The sequence below is a fragment of the Ranitomeya imitator genome, chromosome 7 (assembly GCF_032444005.1).
Source record: "Ranitomeya imitator isolate aRanImi1 chromosome 7, aRanImi1.pri, whole genome shotgun sequence".
Taxonomy (NCBI): domain Eukaryota; kingdom Metazoa; phylum Chordata; class Amphibia; order Anura; family Dendrobatidae; genus Ranitomeya; species Ranitomeya imitator.
Window position 1 is genome coordinate 90,788,576 of NC_091288.1, and position 26,462 is coordinate 90,815,037.

Below are 26,462 nucleotides of genomic sequence, written 5' to 3' on the forward strand. Positions count from 1 at the left end.
CATATTTCACCCATCCAATCAAATAAAAGTGTTTTTTAATAACAAACAAAAAAAACAACAAATAATAATGTTCAGTTATGCACTCAATACTTGGTCGGGAATCCTTTGGCAGAAATGACTGCTTCAATGCGGCGTGGCATGGAGGCAATCAGCCTGTGACACTGCTGAGATGTTATGGAGGCCCAGGATGCTTCAATAGCGGCCTTAAGCTCATCCAGAGTGTTGGGTCTTGCATCTCTCAACTTTCTCTTCACAATATCCCACAGATTCTCTATGGGGTTCAGGTCAGGAGAGTTGGCAGGCCAATTGAGCACAGTAATACCATGGTCAGTAAACCATTTACCAGTGGTTTTGGCACTGTGAGCAGGTGCCAGGTCGTGCTGAAAAATGAAATCTTCATCTCCATAAAGCATTTCAGCCGATGGAAGCATGAAGTGCTCCAAAATCTCCTGATAGCTAGCTGCATTGACCCTGCCCTTGATGAAACACAGTGGACCAACACCAGCAGCTGACATGGCACCCCACACCATCACTGACTGTGGGTACTTGACACTGGACTTCAGGCATTTTGGCATTTCCTTCTCCCCAGTCTTCCTCCAGACTCTGGCACCTTGATTTCCGAATGACATGCAAAATTTGCTTTCATCAGAAAAAAGTACTTGGGACCACTTAGCAACAGTCCAGTGCTGCTTCTCTGTAGCCCAGGTCAGGCGCCTCTGCCGCTGTTTATGGTTCAAAAGTGGCTTTACCTGGGGAATGCGGCACCTGTAGCCCATTTCCTGCACACGCCTGTGCACGGTGGCTCTGGATGTTTCCACTTCTCCACAATCTTCCTCAGGGTCCGGTCTCCTCTTCTCGTTGTACAGCGTTTTCTGCCACATTGTTTCCTTCCAACAGACTTACCATTGAGGTGCCTTGATACAGCACTCTGGGAACAGCCTATTTGTTGAGAAATTTCTTTCTGGGTCTTACCCTCTTGCTTGAGGGTGTCAATGATGGCCTTCTTGACATCTGTCAGGTCGCTAGTCTTACCCATGATGGGGGTTTTGAGTAATGAACCAGGCAGGGAGTTTATAAAAGCCTCAGGTATCTTTTGCATGTGTTTAGAGTTAATTAGTTGATTCAGAAGATTAGGGTAATAGGTCGTTTAGAGAACCTTTTCTTGATATGCTAATTTATTGAGACAGGTTTTTTGGGTTATCAGGAGTTGTATGCCAAAATCATCAGTATTAAAACAATAAAAGACCTGACAAATTTCAGTTGGTGGATAATGAATCTATAATATATGAAAGTTTAATTGTAATCATTACATTATGGTAAATAATGAAATTTAACACTATATGCTAATTTTTTGAGAAGGACCTGTATATGCTGAAAAATAAGTATTCCGGAATTTCTTATCTGCTTTTGCTATAGCTATCTTCACTTTGTGTTACCATTTTCATGGTTATGTAAATGAATTAGTTTTATTACTCCTATATATGCTTGTTTCAAATAAAGCAGTTTATACATAATGTCAAGGTATGTTTTGCCAATAAGTAAATGACCAGACACACAATCGTTTATAAATCCCCAAACCCGGAGGATGTTATATTTCCCATGCCGCCATCTGGGTTCTTTCTGCAAAAGAACATGTAGAGTTTCATTGAGCTGCACACACATCCATTTTAAGAACGGATCCGTGGGTCCGGTCAGTGAGAATCGGCATGTCCTGTTCTCATCCATTTTGTGGATCACGGTTTGGGGAAAACGAATGAAACATGGAACAAAGACATCCTTTGTGCTTCACAGGTCCATCTGTTTTAGCTGATAGTCAATAGAAAAGAAACATTAAGACTGCTTGTTTGAAAAAAACAGATACAACTAGAATGACACCAGACAACAAATTGTTCCGTTTTCTTCAGAAAATACAGATGTGTGAATGCAGCGTTAAAAGCAGGAAAAGGCTGAAGAGAAGGCCACAGACTGTGCTTTCCAGCAGCATGCATGTCACAGGCCTGTGCAGATTAAAGCCCCCACGTAGGGACAATTGCTTGGTAATAGATTTTGCATACAGGAAGCAGGTCAGGGGTAATTGTGTAGGAGAAATATAGCAATACATATTCAGCCATTCATTTGAGTTGGACAAGTCTGCTAGAAATGGAGCTGCTCACCATGATATGCAGTGAAGGAAATAAGTATTTGATCCCTTGCTGATTTTGTAACTTTTCCCACTGACGAAGACATGAACAGTCTAAAATTTTAAGGGTAGGTTCATTGTAACATTGAGACATAGAATTTCTCCTTCGCCTCATTGGGGGACACAGACCGTGGTGTATGCTGCTGCCAATAGGAGGCTGACACTAAGTGATACAAAAAAAGTTAGCTCCTCCCCTGCAGTATACACCCTCCTGCTGGCTCTCGGCTAACCAGTTCTTGCTTAGTGTCCGTAGGAGGCACATGGGTCTGTTTCAGACCCCAACGTTTTTATTTTATTATTTACTTTTCTGTAAATTTTTATTTTTTAATTAACAGAGTGAAGGGGGCGACGGTTCTTTTCATGGTTCCGATCTCCCCCGAACCATCAACAGGCGAGCACGGCGAGTATACCTCCCCTCTCCTGCGACGTGGGAAGCCATGCCTGAGCTCACTTCAGGGGCGACGGTTCCTTTCATGGTCCCGATCTCCCCACACCAGCAGCAGGCGAACACATGGAGTGTCGCCTCCATGTATCGTCTCCTGGAGCCAGGCCTAATGCCGGACAACTGGCCCTGTCCACCCGGACTGAACTCCGGCCCCTCTCTATGGCGTCCGAGCAGCCCCCACTGTCCCACCACTGTGAAAGCGGATGGCAAAAGGAGGCGGACGGTTCCTCTCCACACCTCCCTAACAAACGGATGATGGATTGAGGTTTATCCCTGCACCGTCCACGCTGCACAGAACAGCGCTGAAACCCACATCCACGGCGGCTCCATGCCGGGACGCGCACCAATGGTGAGTGGATCCATCTTCAGAGGGATATCCACATGCTGACAGGCAGCCTCAGCCACTTCCCTGTGGCCCACCTCTCTGAGGTAACGCTCTGGATGGCTGCAAAAATGTAGTCCCCGGCTTCGGCCGATTTGTAGGCCGCATCCTGGAAGTCTTGCCTGTAACGACCCACTGGGGACTTCCGCCGGCTACAGAAATTTAGGCCCCGGCTTAGGCCTATTCAACATTGTGTCTGTGGCTCCGCCCCCCAAATTGGCGCTTCTCGCTCTCTGCGAGATTTTATCAACTCTGCAGCTCCCGGTGGCCATCTTGGTCCACCCGGCCAGCTCACACTGGGGTGACAGTATTTTTGCATTAAAGGGGCACATCGACTCTACATCAGTACCCGGGTAAGGAAGTACCTGGTCTTAAAGGCACATGACCAGTATTCCCTGGTCTTAAAGGCATGTGGCCAGGATTCCCAGTCTTAAAGGCGCATGACCAGTATTCCCTGGTCTTAAAGGCCCATGACCAGTATTCCCTGGTCTTAAAGGCGCATGACCAGTATTCCCTGGTCTTAAAGGTGCATGACCAGTATTCTCTGGTCTTAAAGGTGCATGACCAGTATTCTGTGGTCTTAAAGGTGCATGACCAGTATTCTCTGGTCTTAAAGGTGCATGACCAGTATTCTCTGGTCTTAAAGGTGCATGACCAGTATTCTCTGGTCTTAAAGGTGCATGACCAGTATTCTCTGGTCTTAAAGGTGCATGACCAGTATTCTCTGGTCTTAAAGGTGCATGACCAGTATTCCCTGCTCTTAAAGGTGCATGACCAGTATTCTCTGGTCTTAAAGGTGCATGACCAGTATTCTCTGGTCTTAAAGGTGCATGACCAGTATTCCCTGGTCTTAAAGGCGCTTGATCAGTCCGAGGAGCCCTCCGCCGCTGACCCCAGCTTTATCCTCTAGTTCCCCTCAGTGGACTTCTTCACTGACCAATCCATGGTTCTCGGACTAAGAGATTGAATCCCTCTGAGATCGACCCTGGACCTCAAACTTCTAACAACCTTTGACATGGTCCTCCTTCTTTGGATGGAGTCCCTCCGCTCAGCCATTACTTCAACAGAAAAAGGTGCAGTTTCCGGCATCCATCGACATTCGGGTTGCTTGCCCTCTGCAAAAATTCCTTCGCCTTTCCATTCGTCAACAGCATTTTCAAGTCACAACCTTGTCCTTCGGCCTTGCTTCCGCACCCAGAGTGTTCGCTCGGGTCATGGCGGATGTCATGTTTCTCTTGCACTCTAGAGGTGTGCTCGTCCTGCCCTGTTTGGTCTGTGTAGCCACCCTTCCAGGACTACGCTGAGTCGTCTATATCTCTTGCGATACCTTCTCTCCTGGGCTGGCAGCTACACTTAGACAAGTTCTCCTCATTTCCAGCCCAGCAGATATCCTTTTTGAGGATGATCCTGCATACTTCTAGAAGGATGGTAATTCTTCCTCGAGACAAAGTCATGGCCCTTCAACAGGGAGCTCGCGCAAGGAGAGTTCTGAGGACTTGATTACTCACCCCCTCATTTCATTTGATTTGCTAAGAGAGTTCTGAGCAAAAATGGTGACGACAATGGAAGCGGTTTCCTTTGCTCCGCTCGTTTTCAGCAAGTCAAGCAGACTTTCAGACAATAGTCTCTGAGCTCCTTCATCCAGGGCCTTTCTCCCGGTTCAATGGTTATTAGTAACTTCCAATGCCAGTCTTCTTCTCCCCATCATTGTTCTGGAAATCCGAACGGTAGTCTTACAGCAGGTCCACTGCCTTCTGGCGGGTCTCCCTATCCGAATTCAATTGGATAATGCCACGGCGGTGCCTTACGTCAGTCATCTAGCAGGTACCCACGGTCAGGCGCCATGACCGAGGTACCTCACTTTCTCTGATGGGCTGAAGTCTATTATTCGGTGATCTCGGCAGTATATATCCCAGAAGTAGAACTCTGAACGGCAAACAAATTCAGCCGTCAGGGTTCCGCCTCAAGTCAGTGGGAACTTCACCCCGAAGTCTTCCATCAGATCTGTCCTTACTGGAGCTCTCCAGTTGTAGGTGGGATGACATCCAGACTGAAGGCCAATGTACTCGAGTTCGTGGTTCGGCCTCGAGATCCAAGAGCCATCGCTCTCCATGCTCTGGTTCTGCCGTGGTACCAGTTTCCATAACTCCCCTTCCACTGCTTCCGAAAGCCTTTCGGAAGCAGAAAGGGGCCCCAGTGATCCTCAGAGATCCGCACTGACCACGTCCGTTTTTTTGTTTGCGGAGCTAGTATCTTCTCGCCTTATCGCAGCACAACCGCAAGTAGGGTCTTTCTCACAGGGAGTTTTCACACGTAGTTCTTCCCTATCGCATACCGTTAGATCATTGGGACCTTATTATTCCTAGGAGCCTTACAGTAGGCTCCTTTTTCATCCGGGCAGACTTTACGATCAGGGAAAGTCGTTCCGTTCTCCTCTGCGATATTCTCACTCTGACGAGTCTTCGGAGCTAGCTTCTCTACTCTTTCAGACTTTTTTCCCTTATTTCCTTCGAGGCAAGGTTGTCCTCAGGCCATCTCCATCCCTTGTTACCAAGGTGGTACTGTATTACCACTGTTATGAGGGCATAGTTCTTCCCTCATCTCTTTTGGCTCCAGTCCACAAAATGGAATAAGATCCCCCATATTCTGGACGAAGTGAGTGCTCTGAGTAGGTACGTCTTGAGGACGGCGTCCTTCTGAAGGTTGGACGTTTTATTTGGGCTTCCTGACGGTAGAGGAAGGCTTCCTGACATTTTCAGGAAGGGTTTAGCCGTTTCATCGACCATGATAACATGGTGAATTTTTTTCACCATCCAGGAGTCCTTCTGTGCTAGATGTCAGCCTATCTCCCTGTCTATCAAGGGTTCTAGGCACCAGGCGTCAGCAAGGCACGCCTGCAAGCTTGCGGATTTGTCCAGTCCGCATGCATTCTTGAAGCACTATAATTCCCACACTTCCACAGATGTGAGTCTGGGCAGGCGGACTCTGGAGGCCGCGGTGGCGCACTTGTAAGTAGCGGTTACATAGGGCCTGATCTGTTGTTGTCCCCACCCAGGGACTGCTTTGGGATGTCCCACGGTCTGTGTCCCCCAATGAGGCGAAGGAGAAATAGGGATTTTTGTGTACTCACCGTAAAATCCTTTTCTCCAAGCCATTCATTGGGGGACACAGCTCCCACCCTGTTATTAGCTTATGATTGTTTTTTATAATCTGACATGCTATACTCTCATATATAATATGATATGCTATACGCTCATATATTGTTATTGATCTCCTACTGCTTTTGCACCGAACTGGTTAGCTGAGAGCCAGCAGGAGGGTTTATACTGCAGGGGAGGAGCTAACTTTTTTTGTATCACTTAGTGTCAGCCTCCTATTGGCAGCAGCATACACCCACGGTCTGTGTCCCCCAATGAATGGCTCGGAGAAAAGGATTTTACGGTGAGTACACAAAAATCCCTATATCAAAAATAAAATCCAGAATATCACATTGTATAACCTGTATACATTTATTTGCATTTTGCAGTGAGAAATAATGTTTGATTCCTCTAGCAAAAAGACGTAATACTTGGTGGCAAAACCCTTGTTGGCAAGCACAGCAGTCAGAATTTTTTTGTAGTTGATGATGAGGTTTGCGTACATGTCAGGAGGAATTTTGGTCCACTCCTCTTTGCAGATCATCTCTAAATCAGTAAGATTTTGAGGCTGTCGCTTGGCAACTCGAAGCTTCAACTCCCTCCATAAGTTTTCTATGGGATTAAGGTCTGGAGACTGGCTATGCCGCTCCATGACTTTAATGTGCTTCTTTTTGAGCCACTCCTTTGTTGCCTTGGCTGTATGTTTTGGGTCATTGTCTTGCTGGAAGACCCAGCCACGACCCATTCTTAATGTCCTGGTGGAGGGAAGTTGGTTGTTTTTCAGGATTTTACGGTACAAGGCTCCATCCATTCTCCCATTGATGCGGTGAAGTAGTCCTTTGCCCTTAGCAGAGAAACACCCCCCAAAACATAATGTTTCCACTTCCATGCTTGACAATGTGGACAGTGTTCTTTGGCTCATAGGCAGCATTTCTCTTCCTCCAAACACGGCGAGCGAATATTTGTCTCATCTGACCACAGCACCTTCTCCCAATCACTCACAGAATCATCCATGTGTTCATTGGCAAACTTCAGACTGGCCAGCACATGTGCCTTCTTAAACAGGGGGACCTTGCAGGCACTTCAGAATTTTAAATGTTTATGGCGTAATGTGTTACCAATGGTTTTCTCGGTGACTGTGGTCCCAGCTGCCTTGAGATCATTTAACGAGTTTCCCCATGTAGTTTTAGGCTGATCTCTCACCTGCCTCATGATCAAGCATACCCCACAAGGTGAGACTTTGCATGGTGCCCCAGATCAATGTCGATTGACGTTTTGTATTTTTTCCATTTTCTCACTGTTGCACCAACAGTTGTCTCCTTCTCACCCAGCGTCTTACTTATTGTTTTGAAGCCCATTCCAGCTGTGTGCAGTTCTGTGATCTTGTTCCTGACATCCTTATAAAGATCTTTGGTCTTGCCCATGTTGTAGAGGTTAGTGTCTGACTGATTAATTGAGTCTGTGTAACTATTAGTGAAGAGCGAATATACTCGTTACTCGAGATTTCCCGAGAATGCTCGGGTTTCCTCCGAGTATTATTTAGTGCTCGGAGAATTAGTTATCCTCACCGCAGCTGAATGATTTAAATCTCTTAGCCAGCATGATTACATGTGGGGATTCCCTAGCAACTAGGCAACCCCCACATGTAATCAAGCTGGCTAACAGATGTAAATTATTCAGCTGTGGCGATGAAAACTAAATTTCTGAGCACTAAAAAATACTCTGAGGACACCCGAGTGTGCTCTGGAAATCTCGAGTAACGAGTATATTCGCTCATCACTAGTGACTATGTAAGACAGCTGTCCTTAATGCAGGTAACGCGTTGATTAGAAGCGTCTTAACTGGTCTGTAGGAAGCAGAACTCTTAATGGTTGGTAGGGCATCAAATTATTACTTCTCACTGCAAAATGCACATTTATGTAATTTATACAATGTGATTTTCTGGATTTTATTTTTGATATTCTATCTCTCAATGTTAAAATTAACCTATCCTTAAAATTCAAGACTGTTCATGTCTTTGTCAGTGGGCAAACATACAAAATCAGCAAGGGATCAAATAATTATTTCCATCACTGTATGCCCTTATGGAGCATATAAACAGTTGTTTTCATGAGACTACGCTTTTAATAGTTTATTAAACTGGAAAATAATTAATGATAGATCTAGTTGTACCGCTTTCAACTTGAAATGTCACAGTAAAAAATGATTTAAAAGGGAACCTATCGTGTAAAAAAAAAAAAAAAAAAAAGTTATTAGTCTTCAGAGGTTAATCTGCATGTTAATAGCGTTCTAAAACCGTGCAGCTATCACACTGTTGGCTCTACCGGTAGGAAATGAACTCTATTCCTGCCGGCAGCCTCTGTCTTTCAGTTATAGAGGCACTGCCGGTGCAGCTTCTGTCACCACGCACTACAGTCAGGCCGGTGTCACACTAGGCGTAAGTAAATCCGGTGCGTTTTTTACGGCCGTAATACGCAGCAATTGTCCCAAAACACTGTTCCGTATTCAATGCGAGGATGCGATTTTTACGCACAAATTTATCCGTGTCATCCGTATGGCGATTTTTTTTTTTTCTCGCAGGCTTGCAAAACGGACATATGTACATATATACAGTCTAATATATATATATATATATATATATATATATATATACAGTGGGGCAAAAAAGTATTTAGTCAGTCAGCAATAGTGCAAGTTCCACCACTTAAAAAGATGAGAGGCGTCTGTAATTTACATCATAGGTAGACCTCAACTATGGGAGACAAACTGAGAAAAAAAAATCCAGAAAATCACATTGTCTGTTTTTTTAACAATTTATTTGCATATTATGGTGGAAAATAAGTATTTGGTCAGAAACAAAATTTCATCTCAATACTTTGTAATATATCCTTTGTTGGCAATGACAGAGGTCAAACGTTTTCTGTAAGTCTTCACAAGGTTGCCACACACTGTTGTTGGTATGTTGGCCCATTCCTCCATGCAGATCTCCTCTAGAGCAGTGATGTTTTTGGCTTTTCGCTTGGCAACACGGACTTTCAACTCCCTCCAAAGGTTTTCTATAGGGTTGAGATCTGGAGACTGGCTAGGCCACTCCAGGACCTTGAAATGCTTCTTACGAAGCCACTCCTTCGTTGCCCTGGGGGTGTGCTTTGGATCATTGTCATGTTGAAAGACCCAGCCACGTTTCATCTTCAATGCCCTTGCTGATGGAAGGAGGTTTGCACTCAAAATCTCACGATACATGGCCCCATTCATTCTTTCATGTACCCGGATCAGTCGTCCTGGCCCCTTTGCAGAGAAACAGCCCCAAAGCATGATGTTTCCACCACCATGCTTTACAGTAGGTATGGTGTTTGATGGATGCAACTCAGTATTCTTTTTCCTCCAAACACGACAAGTTGTGTTTCTACCAAACAGTTCCAGTTTGGTTTCATCAGACCATAGGACATTCTCCCAAAACTCCTCTGGATCATCCAAATGCTCTCTAGCAAACTTCAGACGGGCCCGGACATGTACTGGCTTAAGCAGTGGGACACGTCTGGCACTGCAGGATCTGAGTCCATAGTGGCATAGTGTGTTACTTATGGTAGGCCTTGTTACATTGGTCCCAGCTCTCTGCAGTTCATTCACTAGGTCCCCCCGCGTGGTTCTGGGATTTTTGCCCACTGTTCTTGTGATCATTCTGACCCCACAGGGTGGGATTTTGCGTGGAGCCCCAGATCGAGGGATATTATCAGTGGTCTTGTATGTCTTCCATTTTCTAATTATTGCTCCCACTGTTGATTTCTTCACTCCAAGCTGGTTGGCTATTGCAGATTCAGTCTTCCCAGCCTGGTGCAGGGCTACAATTTTGTTTCTGGTGTCCTTTGACAGCTCTTTGGTCTTCACCATAGTGGAGTTTGGAGTCAGACTGTTTGAGGGTGTGCACAGGTGTCTTTTTATACTGATAACAAGTTTAAACAGGTGCCATTACTACAGGTAATGAGTGGAGGAAAGAGGAGACTCTTAAAGAAGAAGTTACAGGTCTGTGAGAGCCAGAAATCTTGATTGTTTGTTTCTGACCAAATACTTATTTTCCACCATAATATGCAAATAAATTGTTAAAAAAACAGACAATGTGATTTTCTGGATTTTTTTTTCTCAGTTTGTCTCCCATAGTTGAGGTCTACATTTGATGTAAATTACAGACGCCTCTCATCTTTTTAAGTGGTGGAACTTGCACTATAGCTGACTGACTAAATACTTTTTTGCCCCACTGTATATATATATATATATATATATATATATATATATATATATATATATATATATATATATATATATATATATATCAGAAAAGCTGGTAATTCAATTTCCGGCTTTTCCTATCTCCTTCACAAACCCGACAGGATATGAGACACGGTTTACATACAGTAAACCATCTCATATCCCTTCTTTTATTACATATTCCTCTTTAGTAATGTAAGAAGTGTCTTTGTGTCAATTATGTGGTCTCTAGCTATTAAATTAAAGGATTAAATCCTGGAAAAAATTGGCGTGGGCTCCCGCGCAATTTTCTCCGCCAGTGTGGGAAAGCCAGTGACTGAGGGCAGATATTAATAGCCTAGAGAGGGACCATGGTTATAGGACCCCCCCTGGCTAAAAACATCTGCCGCCAGCCACCCCAGAAAAGGCACATCTGGAAGATGCGCCTATTCTGGCACTTAGCCTCTCTCTTCCCACTCCCATGTAACGGTGGGATATGGGGTAATGAAGGGTTAATGTCACCTTGCTATTGTAAGGTGACATTAAGCCAGGAGAGGCGTCAATTATGACACCTAATAGTACGAAATGGTTAATATAACACACACACACATTATTAAAAAGTATTTTAATGAAATAAAGACACGGTGTTTTAATATTTTATTATGCTCTTAATCCACCTGAAGACCCTTGTCACCTGAAACAAAGTTAAAAAAAACCAAACAACAATATTCCATACCTTCCGTCGTTAGTCTTGTCCCACGCTGTAAATCCATCTGAAGGGGTTAAATCATTTTACACCCAGGAGCTCTGCTAATGCAGCTGTGCTCCTGACTGTAAAACTTGGTGAATGAATGGAATGCAGGAGAATATACTGTAGTTACCTCGAGTCGCGGTGATGTGCCCTCTGCTCGATGAACTCATATGAACTCGAGCGTGGGAAAATATTCTGAAAAGTTCCCAGGCTCGAGTTCATATGAGTTCATCCAGCAGAGGGCGCATCACCGACATATATATATACCTATACTATGTGTACACATTTATTCTACCTTTTCTATTCTATTCTGTCAGTGTGATTTTACTGTACACCGCACTGAATTGCCGGCTTTACTCTAGAACACTGCTGCGTATTTCTCGCAAGTCATACGCATGGTCCGTGTGTAATCCGTAATTTCCTCGCCCCCATAGACTTTCATTGGCGTATTTTTTGCGCAATACGCTGACAAACGCAGCATGCTGCGATTTTCTGCGGCTGTACAAGACCGTATAATACGGATCCGTAATATACGGCAGATAGGAGCTGGGCCATAGAGAATCATTGGGCCGCGTGCAATGCGTATTTTCTGGATGTATTTTCTGCACTCATACGTCCGTAAAACTCGCTAGTGTGACGCCTGCCTAAGCGGTGGCTGTTACTTCGTCCCGACACTGACTGACAGCCGGCTCAGCATTGATGCACTGTTGAGCTGGCTGTCAGACCGTGCTGGGGAGTGGTTACAGCCGTCACTCGCTGCGTTACTGAGCAGTGACTGAAGCCGCACGTGTATGACTGAAAGCCCAAGGCTGCCGGGAGGAATAAACTTTATTTCTTCCCGATAGCTGGGCTTTCAGTGCAGTGGTCGCACCGCTTTAGAACACTGTTAATCTGCAGATTAACCCCATGTCTACAAGTTAACAGAGTTTTTTTTTTTACATGACAGGTTCCCTTTAATACTGCCAATTAAAAATGTCCACAGTCCAAATTTTGACCCCCATAGTTAAAAATAAATATCCCCAAATGATGGCGTGTATTAAAACACATGTATTTGCATTGTAAGTAATGTGTTGTAACTCAGTTATTGTAATAAAAAGAAGCTGAATAGTTTCATCAGATCTGACAAAATATTTTTTTTGTGTAAAGTATGTATTTTTATACGTTTTGAGTGTAAGAGTTGCAGAGATGGAGCTTTTTTTTTCCTTTGCTATTTTTAATTTGTTTTTCCATCAAATGTTTTTTTTTATGTTTCGGTAATAGCTGCAAGTAAATTAAAGTAAAAAAGTATTGTTAGGTTCCCTTTTATAGCAGCAGCTTTAGTTTCTGCACTAATAAATTAATTGAGCTAAATAATCAGAAATCAATGCATTATAGAGTATACAATTGTATCATTAAGATCTGTTTGCTAATTCTAGGAAATCTGACAGATTGCACGAACACAAATGATTATACAATATGATGTGCAATTTTACACCTAACGACATACTTTCTGTGGTTAAATAGACTAGTTTTAGATTCTTCTTTATGGCAAAACAAACCTTAATGGGAAACTATTATGTTCACATATGCTATTTACCTTCATATATAGGGTTAATCTGCATTTAAAAAGTGTAAAAATCCTGCTTGGCTTTCTACTGAAAAGCATATACAGGGAGAAAATAAAGTTATGTTTTCCCTGTAGCCTCTCCAGGGAGCGTTATAGTCACTGACTAGTAGAGACATAGTGAGATTGCTGGGACTTTGACAATTTGCTGCGCACACACTGCAGATCAGGCTGTCAGTCAGTGCCCGGGAGGGTTTATAGCCAATCTCACGGTGTAGTCAGCAGAGGCTGTAACCACTCCCTGCACCGCCCCAGTGGCTGGAAGCAAGCAGAGGCTACAGGGAGAATATCACTTAATGTTCTCCCTGTAACCACTCTTCCAATAAGACAGCCATGCATGATTCTAACTACTTTTACCTGCAGATTAATCATTATCATCCGCAGGTAAAAAGCGGTTTTGAACATGATTGTTTCCTTTTATGTGAAGTTTTTTCCCCATGCATGAATTTCATTTGCGACTGGCTGTGAATGATGGCATTACCTATTTCTCTTTACTAAATTCCTAACACTGAGCTTCATGAAAGCATTTCTAATCCCACCTAACATGCTTTCTGTATTAACTTCACATCTTCCTCTCTCCACGTAGCCCCTGCCGGCTCAGCTGGCACTCCTCCCATCCCTGTTCCCTCCACTCCTGCCCCTGTCCCTCATACCCCTGCTGCTGCCCCTTCCTCCTCAACTACCCCAGATGCTGCCGCAGGAGCCCAGCCCCCTGCTGATGGTTTCACCTCTCCAACTCCCCCTGCTGTTTCCTCTGCTCCTTCTACAGGTGAGTGTGTGAATGTATAACCGTGTGGGGTGAAGTGGCGCACGCATCTAATCTGTCCAGTTTGCTGTAACGACAATGCACATTTGCTTGCCTGAATCTGTGTTCACACCATGACTTCTTTCCCGTGCTTCACGCTCGTAAAAGGTTTTTGCTCAATTCTGTGGAAGCGGTAACATAATAACAAAGGTATAGATAGGTACCGTAGATTAGATGACTAATTGTCAGGAAAGAGAATTGTAACAGATCCAAATTGTACAATTCTAGTGACTCCCATTGTCTTTGTAACTTGGTTAATTAGATTCATCATTGTTTTCCCTTCATAACAAGCTTCTAGAGTTCTTGTAGATGTAACTCTTTTATATGACAACTCACGTGAAACCCCATCTGTCAGACATTGGGCCCAGTGCAGGTCACCGGCGCACTGTGTAGGTTATGGTACTGGTAGTACTGGAACCAGTAAAGCAATATTGAAACTGTTCTGCTTAGGCAGAGACATACGTTGTGGGCTGCCACGCTACTGCTTTAGGGCACGGTGCCTCATTAGCTGTAACTAAAAAAGAGAAATTAGTGGGCTCCGCTCATAATAGTTATAAAATAATAAGGGGTGCAACTCTTGCGCATGAAAACATGTCATGGCCCAAAAAGAGAAAAACTGTGCAAATAAAAGTGCACATAGCAAGGGAAAAAAAAGCTTTATTGAGAACACAAAGTGCAGAAAACATAAAAACATTTAAAAAATGCATAAAAAGCATGTATAGACATGCACAAACCCCCAATAGAGTATAAACAAACGGGATAACAAAAAGATACCTTAAATCTTCGATTCAATAAATACAACTCCCATGCGGATAAGCCAGCAGTGGCAAGGAAAAATGATGCATAAATACAAAAGCATCCGGCCAGTGTATGAGCAGCAGTAATGTGTATACCTCCTAGACAACCCCCTTTAAATCAATTTATTGCAGCACAAATATTGCACAATCATGGGGGAAAACAAGGAAAGGAAGAGGAAAGGAAAAAATGCAAAACATCTTAAAATCTAAAATGGAGACACCAAAGTTGGTAAACAATTGCTGTAAGCAATTTGCATCATCACACATTGACCCATGCTAGCTGCAGAAAATATACATAATCAAACACATTCTTGCCACAACCCAGAGTGTAATGAGGCCCACAAAATCCCAACATGTATCGCTAACACATGTAGCGTGGAAAGCAGTGAATATTCATTCCCTTTAGTAGGAGGGACACGTGAAAGCCCGGCCGCCGCGGCAGGAAGCCTGCAGCTAACACTGTGCTCACTACTAAAGAGCAATTAATGCTCACTGCCCTCCACGCACATAGTCCTGGCATGGGGAGCAGTGAGTATTCTGGAAGCTGTCCTTTGGTTTGTAAGCAGTGCATGACGTCCCTGCTTACAAGCATAAAGCAGCTGCTGGCACAGGAACAAGACGCTGCGAGGGAGCAGAGGAAGGTAAGTGTAATGTGTGGTTTTTTTTAAGTTTTTCTGATTGGACCAATCATACCAGGATAAGGATGGAGCCATGCATACCAGGATAGGGATGGGGACCAAGCATAGAATCATACCTGGATAAGGATAGGGTCATGCATACCAAGACAGAGATGGATGCCCTGCATACCAATATAGGGATGAGGGGGACCATTCCTACCAGGATAGGGATAAAGGGGGTCATGCACACCAGGATTTGGATGAGGGTGCCATGCATGCCATGATAAGGGAGGCCATGCATTCCAGGATATCGATGAGGGTGCCATGCATACCAGGATAGGGATAAGAGTGTCATGCATACCCGGATGGGGATGAGGAGGCCATGCAAACCAAGATAAGGATGAGGGGGCCCATGCTCACTAAGATGGGGATGAGGGAGGGTGCCATGCATGCCAGGATAAGGGGGGGGACATGCATACCAGGATAGGGATGAGGGTGCCATGCATACCAGGGTTGGGATGAGGATGCCATGCATACCAGGGTTGGGATGAGGATGCCATGCATTCCAGGATAGGGATGAGGGTGCCATGCATACCAGGATAGGGATGAGGGGGGCCATGCATACCAGGGTAGGGATGAGGGGGGGCCATGCATACCAGGGTAGGGATGAGGGGGGCCGTGCATACCAGGATAAGGATGAGAGGACCATGCATACCAAGATAGGGGTGAGGGGGGCCATGCATACCAGGATAGGGGTGAGGGGGGCCATGCATACCAGGATAGGGGTGAGGGGGGCCATGCATACCAGTATAAGAATGAGGGGCCATGCGTACCAGGATAAGGATGAGGGGGCCATGCTTACCAGAATAAGGATGAGGGGGTCCATGCATACCAGGGTAGGGATGAGGGGGTCCATGCATACCAGGATAGGGATGAGGGGGGCCATGCATACCAGGATAGGGATGAGGGGAGCCATGCATACCAGGATAGGGATGAGGGGAGCCATGCATACCAGGATAGGGATGAGGGAGGCCATGCATACCAGGATAAGGATGAGGGGGGCCGTGCATACCAGGATAGGGATGAGGGGAGCCGTGCATACCAGGATAAGGATGGGGACCAAGCATAGAATCATACCTGGATAAGGATAGGGTCATGCATACCAAGACAGAGATGGATGCCCTGCATACCAATATAGGGATGAGGGGGACCATTCCTACCAGGATAGGGATAAAGGGGGTCATGCACACCAGGATTTGGATGAGGGTGCCATGCATGCCTTGATAAGGGAGGCCATGCATTCCAGGATATCGATGAGGGTGCCATGCATACCAGGATAGGGATAAGAGTGTCATGCATACCCGGATGGGGATGAGGAGGCCATGCAAACCAAGATAAGGATGAGGGGGCCCATGCTCACTAGGATGGGGATGAGGGAGGGTGCCATGCATGCCAGGATAAGGGGGGGACATGCATACCAGGATAGGGATGAGGATGCCATGCATACCAGGGTTGGGATGAGGATGCCATGCATTCCAGGATAGGGATGAGGGTGCCATGCATACCAGGATAGGGATGAGGGGGGCCATGCATACCAGGGTAGGGATGAGGGGGGGCCATGCATACCAGGGTAGGGATGAGGGGGGCCGTGCATACCAGGATAAGGATGAGAGGACCATGCATACCAAGATAGGGGTGAGGGGGGCCATGCATACCAGGATAGGGGTGAGGGGGGCCATGCATACCAGGATAGGGGTGAGGGGGGCCATGCATACCAGTATAAGAATGAGGGGCCATGCGTACCAGGATAAGGATGAGGGGGCCATGCTTACCAGAATAAGGATGAGGGGGTCCATGCATACCAGGGTAGGGATGAGGGGGTCCATGCATACCAGGATAGGGATGAGGGGGGCCATGCATACCAGGATAGGGATGAGGGGAGCCATGCATACCAGGATAGGGATGAGGGGGGCCGTGCATACCAGGATAGGGATGAGGGGAGCCGTGCATAGCAGGATAAGGATGGGGAGGCCATGCATACCAGGATAAGGATGAGCGGGTCCGTGCATACCAGGATAAGGATGGGGAGGCCATGCATACCAGGATAGGACTGAGGGGGTCGATGCATACCAGGATAAGGATGAGGGAGGCCATGCATACCAGGATAGGGATGAGGGGGTCCATGCATACCAGGATAAGGATGGGGAGGCCATGCATACCAGGATGGGGACGAGGGGACCATATATAAGGGATATTAAGTACAGATTTCACCACATTTTTTCTAATTTCCTTTTCTAAAACCTAGGTGTTTCTTATGGTCCAGTGCATCTCCTAGTCTGAAAAATACGGTACATCTCTTCCCACTAATAAAAAATAGCTTACATAGCGGGAAAATAAAAAAGTTGTATTGGGAAAAAAGGGATCACAAAACTGAACTAATCGCACGGCTGGGAATGGTTAATGGTTAAATGTAAAATCTTTTATTTCTAAATTAGTGTGGATTTTTTTTTTTAAACTTCTTCTAATTAGAAATACTTAAACTGTTTTATTTTGGTCTCTTTTAACATCTTGAAATTACCCAGGTGGTAATAGGTACTCTTTAAGTAAAAAGGATACTTACGGTATTTGTTCTATCTCCAAATCTGGAAACAGAATTTTCTTAAAGCTTGTATCTCCATTTATATATTCTTACATTTAACAGTTTAGCGATGAGCGAGTGTGCGCGGATAAGGTGTTGTGCGAGCACGCTACGTTGTAATTGAGTATTTTCAGCGTGCTCGAAAAAAATGCTTGCGTCGCCGCAATTGCATGTCTTGTGGCTTTTCGACAGCATCAAAACACGTGCAGGGATTGCCTGTTGGGTAATCCCTACATGTGTTATGACTGTTAAACAGCAGCCGTAGCATTTTTTTTTTTTTATCAAGCATGTTGAAAATTTTCAATTAGGACACAAGTGTGCTAGGATGACACCTTTCCCGAGCACACAAGCCCATCACTATTTCACATTCAGATTTGCTTGAAATTCTTGGTCACGATGAGCTCTGGGGGACTAATGAGGCAAGAGCGTTAGTGTTGAAATATTTGGGGGAGGAGACAACTGGCTACAACTCTTGGAATCCCACAAATTCAAGGCCAATTTAAGACGTTACCCTGATCTAAATATTTGGAACAATCATTGTTTGAGGGAATAACAACATTTGGAAGGGTTGGGGAACTGAAAAGACAGGGTTAGAAATTTCTGTACCAAGGAGTTTAATTTGCATAATTCTGATTTCGTCAAGTATCTACAACTGAGAGATGCAGTAAGAGCCAAGGAAAGCATATTTGACCGTACTATTTCATCTAATGGATTATTCGATTTTGTGGTACATGCTAAAGTGACTAAGGTTCGTTATTTCCCAATTGTATAACTCCCTATTACTTACAGTTTTGGGGAATCCTATGGCCATAGTCAAAGAATTGAGAAAGACAGATGAGTAACATCTCTTAAGTGGAATGGGATGATATTCAGGAATCGTCAGGAAAGGTCTCGATCAACACGGCCCAGAGAAGATCTCAATTGTTTATTAATCACAGGGTCTATAAAACTCCAAAAGTGTTACACAGGATGGGTTTTTGAACCCATGATTGCTACCCAAACTGTGAGGTGGAGGGGGCAGACCTAATTCATGTGTTCTGGACATTTTCTCAGCTACCTGAGCTGTGGTAAAGAGTTAGTAGACTAGTTATTGAGGTCTATAATATTCAGGTCCCTCTTAGTCCCAAGTTCTATGATGTGGGTCTCATAGGGGATGTTGGAGGCGCCTCCCCAGTGCATTTGGGTATAGCCAAAATATTTTACCTAACTAGGAAGTCTATTGCCAAACATTGACTGGTAAATGTTAATACAGTGTCTGAATAATACAATTTTTATAGAGAAAAAAATATGTATATATTAGAAGGGGAGCAATTCCTAAATTTGGGAAACAGTGGGGTGATTGGATTAGATGCCCAAGTTGCTGAAGGATGTGACTTTTACTTAATTAGTACTTTAATATATACTTGTTCTCCTAGCATACTCACTGTTTGTGTGCACCAGAAGGAAGGGTTGGGTTTTATTTGGGAGACTGGGATAAAGTAGAGGAAGTGTATGCTTCTCAAATATTTGTGATCATTGGTCACTTATGTTTACAATCCATATGTATGAGATATACAATATTCTTCTGATCACTAATTGCTCTGATATTATTTGTCAGTGGTTTTACTAAAAGTTTGATTTTAAAAAAGATATTGGTCATCCATAACCAGATTTTTTGCTGCTTGGTTTGCTTAGTGCCAGTTTTTACAAAACGTAGACATGTTTTTTCTTCATGTAAGCAAATCTGTTGAATTTCTCTATCTTTGTTCTGTCCTCCAGCCCACCCTGCTCAGTTCTACAGTATGAACAGACCAGTGTCTCGGCACACTCCGCCAGCCATAGGAGGCTCTCTTCCATATCGGCGTCCTCCATCAATGACCTCACAGCCAACCCTTCAGAACCAGATTAATGGAGGGCCTTTTTATAGCCAAAATCCAGGTAAAAAATTAATTGTTCTTATAGAAATACCCTTTATTTTATGTTTTCTAGGGTACCATTTTAGATGTTCAGTAGATATCCGTATTGGGTATTACGGTCATTTTTGTGAAACATTTTTATTGTAGTTTTTTTCTTTGGATAACCTCCTTATTAGGAGGCCTGATGTACCTCTGTGTAGTTTTGGAAGGAAGTGATGCTCCAGCGATGTTTAGTGATAGCATCTAGGCTATGGATAGTGAGGAACGGTTTCATGCCCAGAACAGCACCATTTACTTGTAGTTCAACATCTTTTATAAATAGAGGAGAGTTTTATTAGTTTTTCCCAAACAATTAGTTAGATTTTTTTTGACCAGCCATAAAAACATAAAAAGTGTCATTGTAATTTTATAGGAAAAATGATATTATGTAGCAATTAATGGTAAAGGTAAATTCCTGTAACCCCATGGATTAACCATTTTGAGAATTGGTGACTTCAGTGATGACGTTCAAATAATTAGAGCAGTCCCTGTTTTATAACAAACATGTCCTCTTTGCTTTACATATGAGCACAAGTAAGTGGCCAAAACAATCACAGCTATAAATAATCAATGTAAATTATTTATAGTCTCATGGTATGATGTACGCTAGTTGTTGTCGGTTACTAAAATCATGTATCTTGAACTGACAGCTGAAGATATGGAGCCATTAAAATCTATTACCATATCGTCTAAACTTACATTACAGAGGTGCTTTCACCCGTTGAACATGTTAAATGGCCACATCATGGAATAGTCGCTGCAGAGCTAAGGAAAACTTAGTTTTTATTTTTAAATTTTTCATCTCTTTTGTAGAGATATTACCTTGTACAGTTTAAGTTATAATTGATGCTTAAAGGCAACCTGTCAGCAGGATTGTGCTCAGTAAACTGCAGACAGTGTCAGGTTGGCGCCGTTATACTGATTACAGTCATACCTGAAGTGATGAAATCCGTCTTGTGGTGGTTGTGTAATTTCAGTTTGTAGTTTTCAGTTAATGATATGCTCGTGCTCCGGGGCGGCCTGTGCGGGAGGGGCTTTATTTAGAGCTCTGCTTACATATTCATCTGTATGGCTTATGTCAGGTCACATATTCATCTGTATGGCTTATGACAGGTCACATATTCATCTGTATGGCTTATGACAGGTCACATATTCATCTGTATGGCTTATGTCAGGCCACATACTCATCTGTATGGCTTATGACAGGTCACATATTCATCTGTATGGCTTATGACAGGTCACATATTCATCTGTATGGCTTATGTCAGGTCACATACCCATCTGTATGGCTTATGACAGGTCACATATTCATCTGTATGGCTTATGTCAGGCCACATACTCATCTGTATGGCATATGACTGGTCACATTCATCTGTATGGCTTATGTCAGGTCACATACTCATCTGTATGGCTTATGACAGGTCACATACTCATCTGTATGGCTTATGACAGGTCACATACTCATCTGTATGGCTTATGCCTGGTCACATATTCACCTGTATGGCTTATGACAGGTCACATATTCATCTGTATGGCTTATGTCAGGTCACATATTCATCTGTATGGCTTATGACAGGTCACATATTCATCTGTATGGCTTATGTCAGGTCACATACTCATCTGTATGGCTTATGACAGGTCACATACTCATCTGTATGACTTATGACAGGTCACATTCATCTGTATGGCTCATGACTGGTCACATACTCATCTGTATGGCTTATGACAGGTCACATACTCATCTGTATGGCTTATGACAGGTCACATACTCATCTGTATGGCTTATGACTGGTCACATTCATCTGTATGGCTTATGACAGGTCACATACTCATCTGTATGGCTTATGACAGGTCACATACTTATCTGTATGACTTATGACAGGTCACATATTCATCTTTATGGCTTATGACAGGTCACATACCCATCTGTATGGCTTATGACTGGTCACATTCATCTGTATGGCTTATGACCGGTCACATACTCATCTGTATGGCTTATGACAGGTCACATACTCATCTGTATGGCTTATGACTGGTCACATTCATCTGTATGGCTTATGTCAGGTCACATACTCATCTGTATGGCTTATGACTGGTCACATTCATCTGTATGGCTTATGACGGGGGACATACTCATCTGTATGGCTTATGACAGGGGACATACTCATCTGTATGGCTTATGTCAGGTCACATACTCATCTGTATGGCTTATGACAGGTCACATACTCATCTGTATGGCTTATGACAGGTCACATACTCATCTGTATGGCTTATGACAGGTCACATACTCATCTGTACGGCTTATGACAGGTCACATACCCATCTGTATGGCTTATGACAGGTCACATACTCATCTGTACCAGTGTCTCGGCACACTCCGCCAACCATAGGAGGCTCTCTTCCATATCGGCGTCCTCCATCAATGACCTCACAGCCAACCCTTCAGAACCAGATTAATGGAGGGCCTTTTTATAGCCAAAATCTAGGTAAAAAATTAATTGTTCTTATAGAAATACCCCTTATTTTATGTTTTCTAGGGTACCATTTTAGATGTTCAGTAGATATCCGTATTGGGTATTACCGTCATTTTTGTGAAACATTTTTATTGTAGTTTTTTTCTTTGGATATTCTCCTTATTAGGAGGCCTGATGTACCTCTGTGTAGTTTTGGAAGGAAGTGATGCTCCAGCGATGTTTAGTGATAGCATCTAGGCTATGCATAAGTGTATGGCTTATGTCAGTTCACATACTCATCTGTATGGCTTATGACTGGTCACATTCATCTGTATGGCTTATGACTGGTCACATTCATCTGTATGGCTTATGACTGGTCACATTCATCTGTATGGCTTATGACTGGTCACATTCATCTGTATGGCTTATGACAGGTCACATATTCATCTGTATGGCTTATGACTGGTCACATTCATCTGTATGGCTTATGACCGGTCACATACTCATCTGTACGGCTTATGACAGGTCACGTACTCATCTGTATGGCTTATGTCAGGTCACATATTCACCTGTATGGCTTATGTCAGGTCACATATTCACCTGTATGGCTTATGTCAGGTCACATACTCATCTGTATGGCTTATGACAGGTCACGTACTCATCTGTATGGCTTATGTCAGGTCACATATTCACCTGTATGGCTTATGTCAGGTCACATATTCACCTGTATGGCTTATGTCAGGTCACATACTCATCTGTATGGCTTATGACAGGTCACATACTCATCTGTATGGCTTATGACAGGTCACATACTCATCTGTATGGCTTATGACAGGTCACATACTCATCTGTATGGCATATGACAGGTCACATACTCATCTGTATGGCTTATGACAGGTCACATACTCATCTGTATGGCTTATGTCAGGTCACATATTCACCTGTATGGCTTATGTCAGGTCACATATTCACCTGTATGGCTTATGTCAGGTCACATACTCATCTGTATGGCTTATGCCAGGTCACATATTCACCTGTATGGCTTATGTCAGGTGACATACTCATCTGTATGGCTTATGACAGGTCACATACTCATCTGTATGGCTTATGACAGGTCACATACTCATCTGTATGGCTTATGCCTGGTCACATATTCACCTGTATGGCTTATGTCAGGTGACATACTCATCTGTATGGCTTATGACAGGTCACATACTCATCTGTATGGCTTATGACAGGTCACGTACTCATCTGTATGGCTTATGTCAGGTCACATATTCACCTGTATGGCTTATGTCAGGTCACATATTCACCTGTATGGCTTATGTCAGGTCACATACTCATCTGTATGGCTTATGACAGGTCACGTACTCATCTGTATGGCTTATGTCAGGTCACATATTCACCTGTATGGCTTATGTCAGGTCACATATTCACCTGTATGGCTTATGTCAGGTCACATACTCATCTGTATGGCTTATGACAGGTCACATACTCATCTGTATGGCTTATGACAGGTCACATACTCATCTGTATGGCTTATGACAGGTCACATACTCATCTGTATGGCATATGACAGGTCACATACTCATCTGTATGGCTTATGACAGGTCACATACTCATCTGTATGGCTTATGTCAGGTCACATATTCACCTGTATGGCTTATGTCAGGTCACATATTCACCTGTATGGCTTATGTCAGGTCACATACTCATCTGTATGGCTTATGCCAGGTCACATATTCACCTGTATGGCTTATGTCAGGTGACATACTCATCTGTATGGCTTATGACAGGTCACATACTCATCTGTATGGCTTATGACAGGTCACATACTCATCTGTATGGCTTATGCCTGGTCACATTTTCACCTGTATGGCTTATGTCAGGTCACATAGTCACCTGTATGGCATATGACTGGTCACATTCATCTGTATGGTTTATGCCAACCTGACAGTGTATGTAGATTACTGTGCACGATCCTTATGACAGGTTCCCTTTAAACCAGAGATTAGTACCAGAGATAAAAGAAAAGATTAGTCTCTGGGGGTGTACTTTTTTTCTTCTGCATGATTATGAAAAATAATAAGCACCCCCTCAAAAAGTTTAGGACAGAGCATTTTTGTGTGCGAGACATGTAATGCCACACACCCTGCTCTGCTCTCTGTTCTGAATGGTGGCATCTACTGAGTAGAGCAGAGCTATGTCTCTTGGAGACTTCATTTTGAGGCGTCTCTGCAGTGCCCCACCCTCCTCACACTAACTGCCACCGTCCCATTGTGGAGCAAAGCACTGAATAAAACCAGAGAGAACAATGTGTAAAAGTTATGACACTTTTGGATTTTTCTGCATTTTGTTACATTGACAGAAAATGACATACCAGCCATGTTAATGTCAGCAGCTGACTTTAGTTATGTAGAATAGTTTGATCTTGAGTCCCCATATTCTAATTTCTATGTCATTATCCAGATGTTTGAACAAGTTGCAGATTTCCTCAATATAACTGCTTTTCTAAGATGACTTAGAATTCATTGCTTACACGATGAAAGTATCATTTCTGTGCTGTTCCTCCTCGTGGTTGCTATTCCAGAGGTGTTAGAGATGACTGCTGCTACCACAACATGAAATCTATGCAGGTGAAGGAGTGTTCCCTTCTTATGAAGTGATTTCCCATCAGATTCGCCCATTATCCCCACCGATCCTGAGAACACAGGGGCCCACACTGTAGCACTGTGTCCTCTTCTGCAGTCTTTCATGTGAATGGACCGGCTGCACTTCCATCGGTGGATGCAAGCACGGATGTGTAGTAATGGTGCTCCTTCATTCTCCGGATCTGTGGGGGTCCCAAAGGCTGGACCCCTGCTAATCATAAAATAATGTGGATATGCTATCACTGTGTAAGGTCCAACCACTCATATGAGTGTTAAGAATGTGAGCTATCAGTAAAAGCTACAGGATTCTCATTTCTAGGGTTTTAAACAACTGAAGTTTAAGTTATTGATTTGATAATGGAGGCTGCGCTTTTTGATTGAAAGAAAATGTATATCAGAATTTAGTTTGTGCATTCGGGGTGATCAAGGTAGGAGAATTTGAAAATAAAACCATGTAAAAAAAATGTTTCCAGCATTTGTTTAGCATGTTGTTTTAGCATGAATTTCAGAGAGGCCATTCTACATGCTGATTCGACTTTCTGGTGGAAACACACATCTAATCTGTCATTTAACATGTACACAGACCCCTATTTTATAGCCCTTTATTGTAGAGCACAGAAAACGTTAGGATGGATTAGAGGAACCTCATAGATAACTACAGCAGGCAGTTTTACTGTTTTAATAAAAAAAAAAAAAATCTAATAATGATGAGAAGATGTGCTCAGGTAAGGTGTTATCCAAGCACGCTCCTGTCCTAATAAAGTATTTTCGGTGTGCTCGAAAAAAATGCTTGAGTTCCTGGGACTGCACGTCTCGCTGCTGTTAGACAGCTGGAACACATACAGGGATTTGCTGTTTGTTAGACAATTGCATGTGTTAAGGCTGTCGATCAGCTGTGAGACATGCAGCCGCGGCCAGCACTCCAAAAATACTCGATTAGGACACAAGCGTGCTCGGATAACACCTTCTCAGCGCATGCTCGCTCATCACTAAAAAGAAAAATCAAAGTTGCTAAACTTTTTGAAGTTTGCAGTTTGTTTTATAAATGTATTCTTATGAGACTTATGTCCTATGTGTACTGGTTGGAAACATTTCACATGTCAGATTGTAAAGCTTGTTTTGCTGAAGATTTCACTTATAGACAAGATGATAAATCATAAGGTAAGGTATTACTCAATAGTATCATTAAAATATTATTTTATGCAAACTGATCATTAAATCCCCTTGATTAATTCCTACTTCAAGTGAATCTGTCACTAGATTTCTTGCTATGTAATCTGAGAACATCCTAATGTAGGAGCAGAGACCCTGATTACAATGATGTGTCACGTACTGGGCTGTGTTTTACTGTTTCAATACAATCAATGTTTTATCAGCAGGAGATTATGTTTACAGGACAACTGGCCTTGTGCCTCCTAGTCCAACATCGCGCAGCAGTGATTAACAGTTCTGTCACTATACAATATACACAGAAAGCTGTGGTATGGGCGAGGTTATACACCGCGCAACAACGGAGCTCTGCTAGATCTGCAGCAGAGAAAACTCTGACTCCATCATAACTGCTGCACTCAGGAAACTAAATGTCACATCCCTGGAATCAGCGTCTGTATCCCTTCCTCATGCTGCTGTCAGATTACATAGCCGAGGTCTGCTGAAAGATTCCTTTTAAGTGGAAGCATGAAGACAAGGCAGTTAAAAGGACTAGATGCTGTTTTTCCTTATGCAGCTCTCGGCCCCATTTTTTTGTCTCCTTTATTCTCACAGTTGCTTGACAAGTGAAATAGTTACAAAATGTCATACATTGATGTGGATCACAGGCACCCAA

General features: G+C 43.5%; 1 protein-coding gene across 14 annotated transcripts in view; it reads left to right on the top strand.

Moving 5' to 3' along the window:
- ABI2 (abl interactor 2) overlaps positions 1–26,462 on the top strand; it is a 158,663-nt gene that overhangs the window by 84,932 nt on the left and 47,269 nt on the right. For 9 of the 14 annotated variants that reach the window (XM_069733657.1, XM_069733643.1, XM_069733644.1 and 6 more), the window contains 2 exons: positions 13,329–13,511; positions 19,358–19,516. In XM_069733657.1, coding sequence (XP_069589758.1) covers positions 13,329–13,511; positions 19,358–19,516 — 342 coding nt within the window. The remainder of the gene's footprint in view (positions 1–13,328; positions 13,512–19,357; positions 19,517–26,462) is intronic. The other 5 variants (XM_069733652.1, XM_069733653.1, XM_069733654.1 and 2 more) reach the window with 1 other exon arrangement.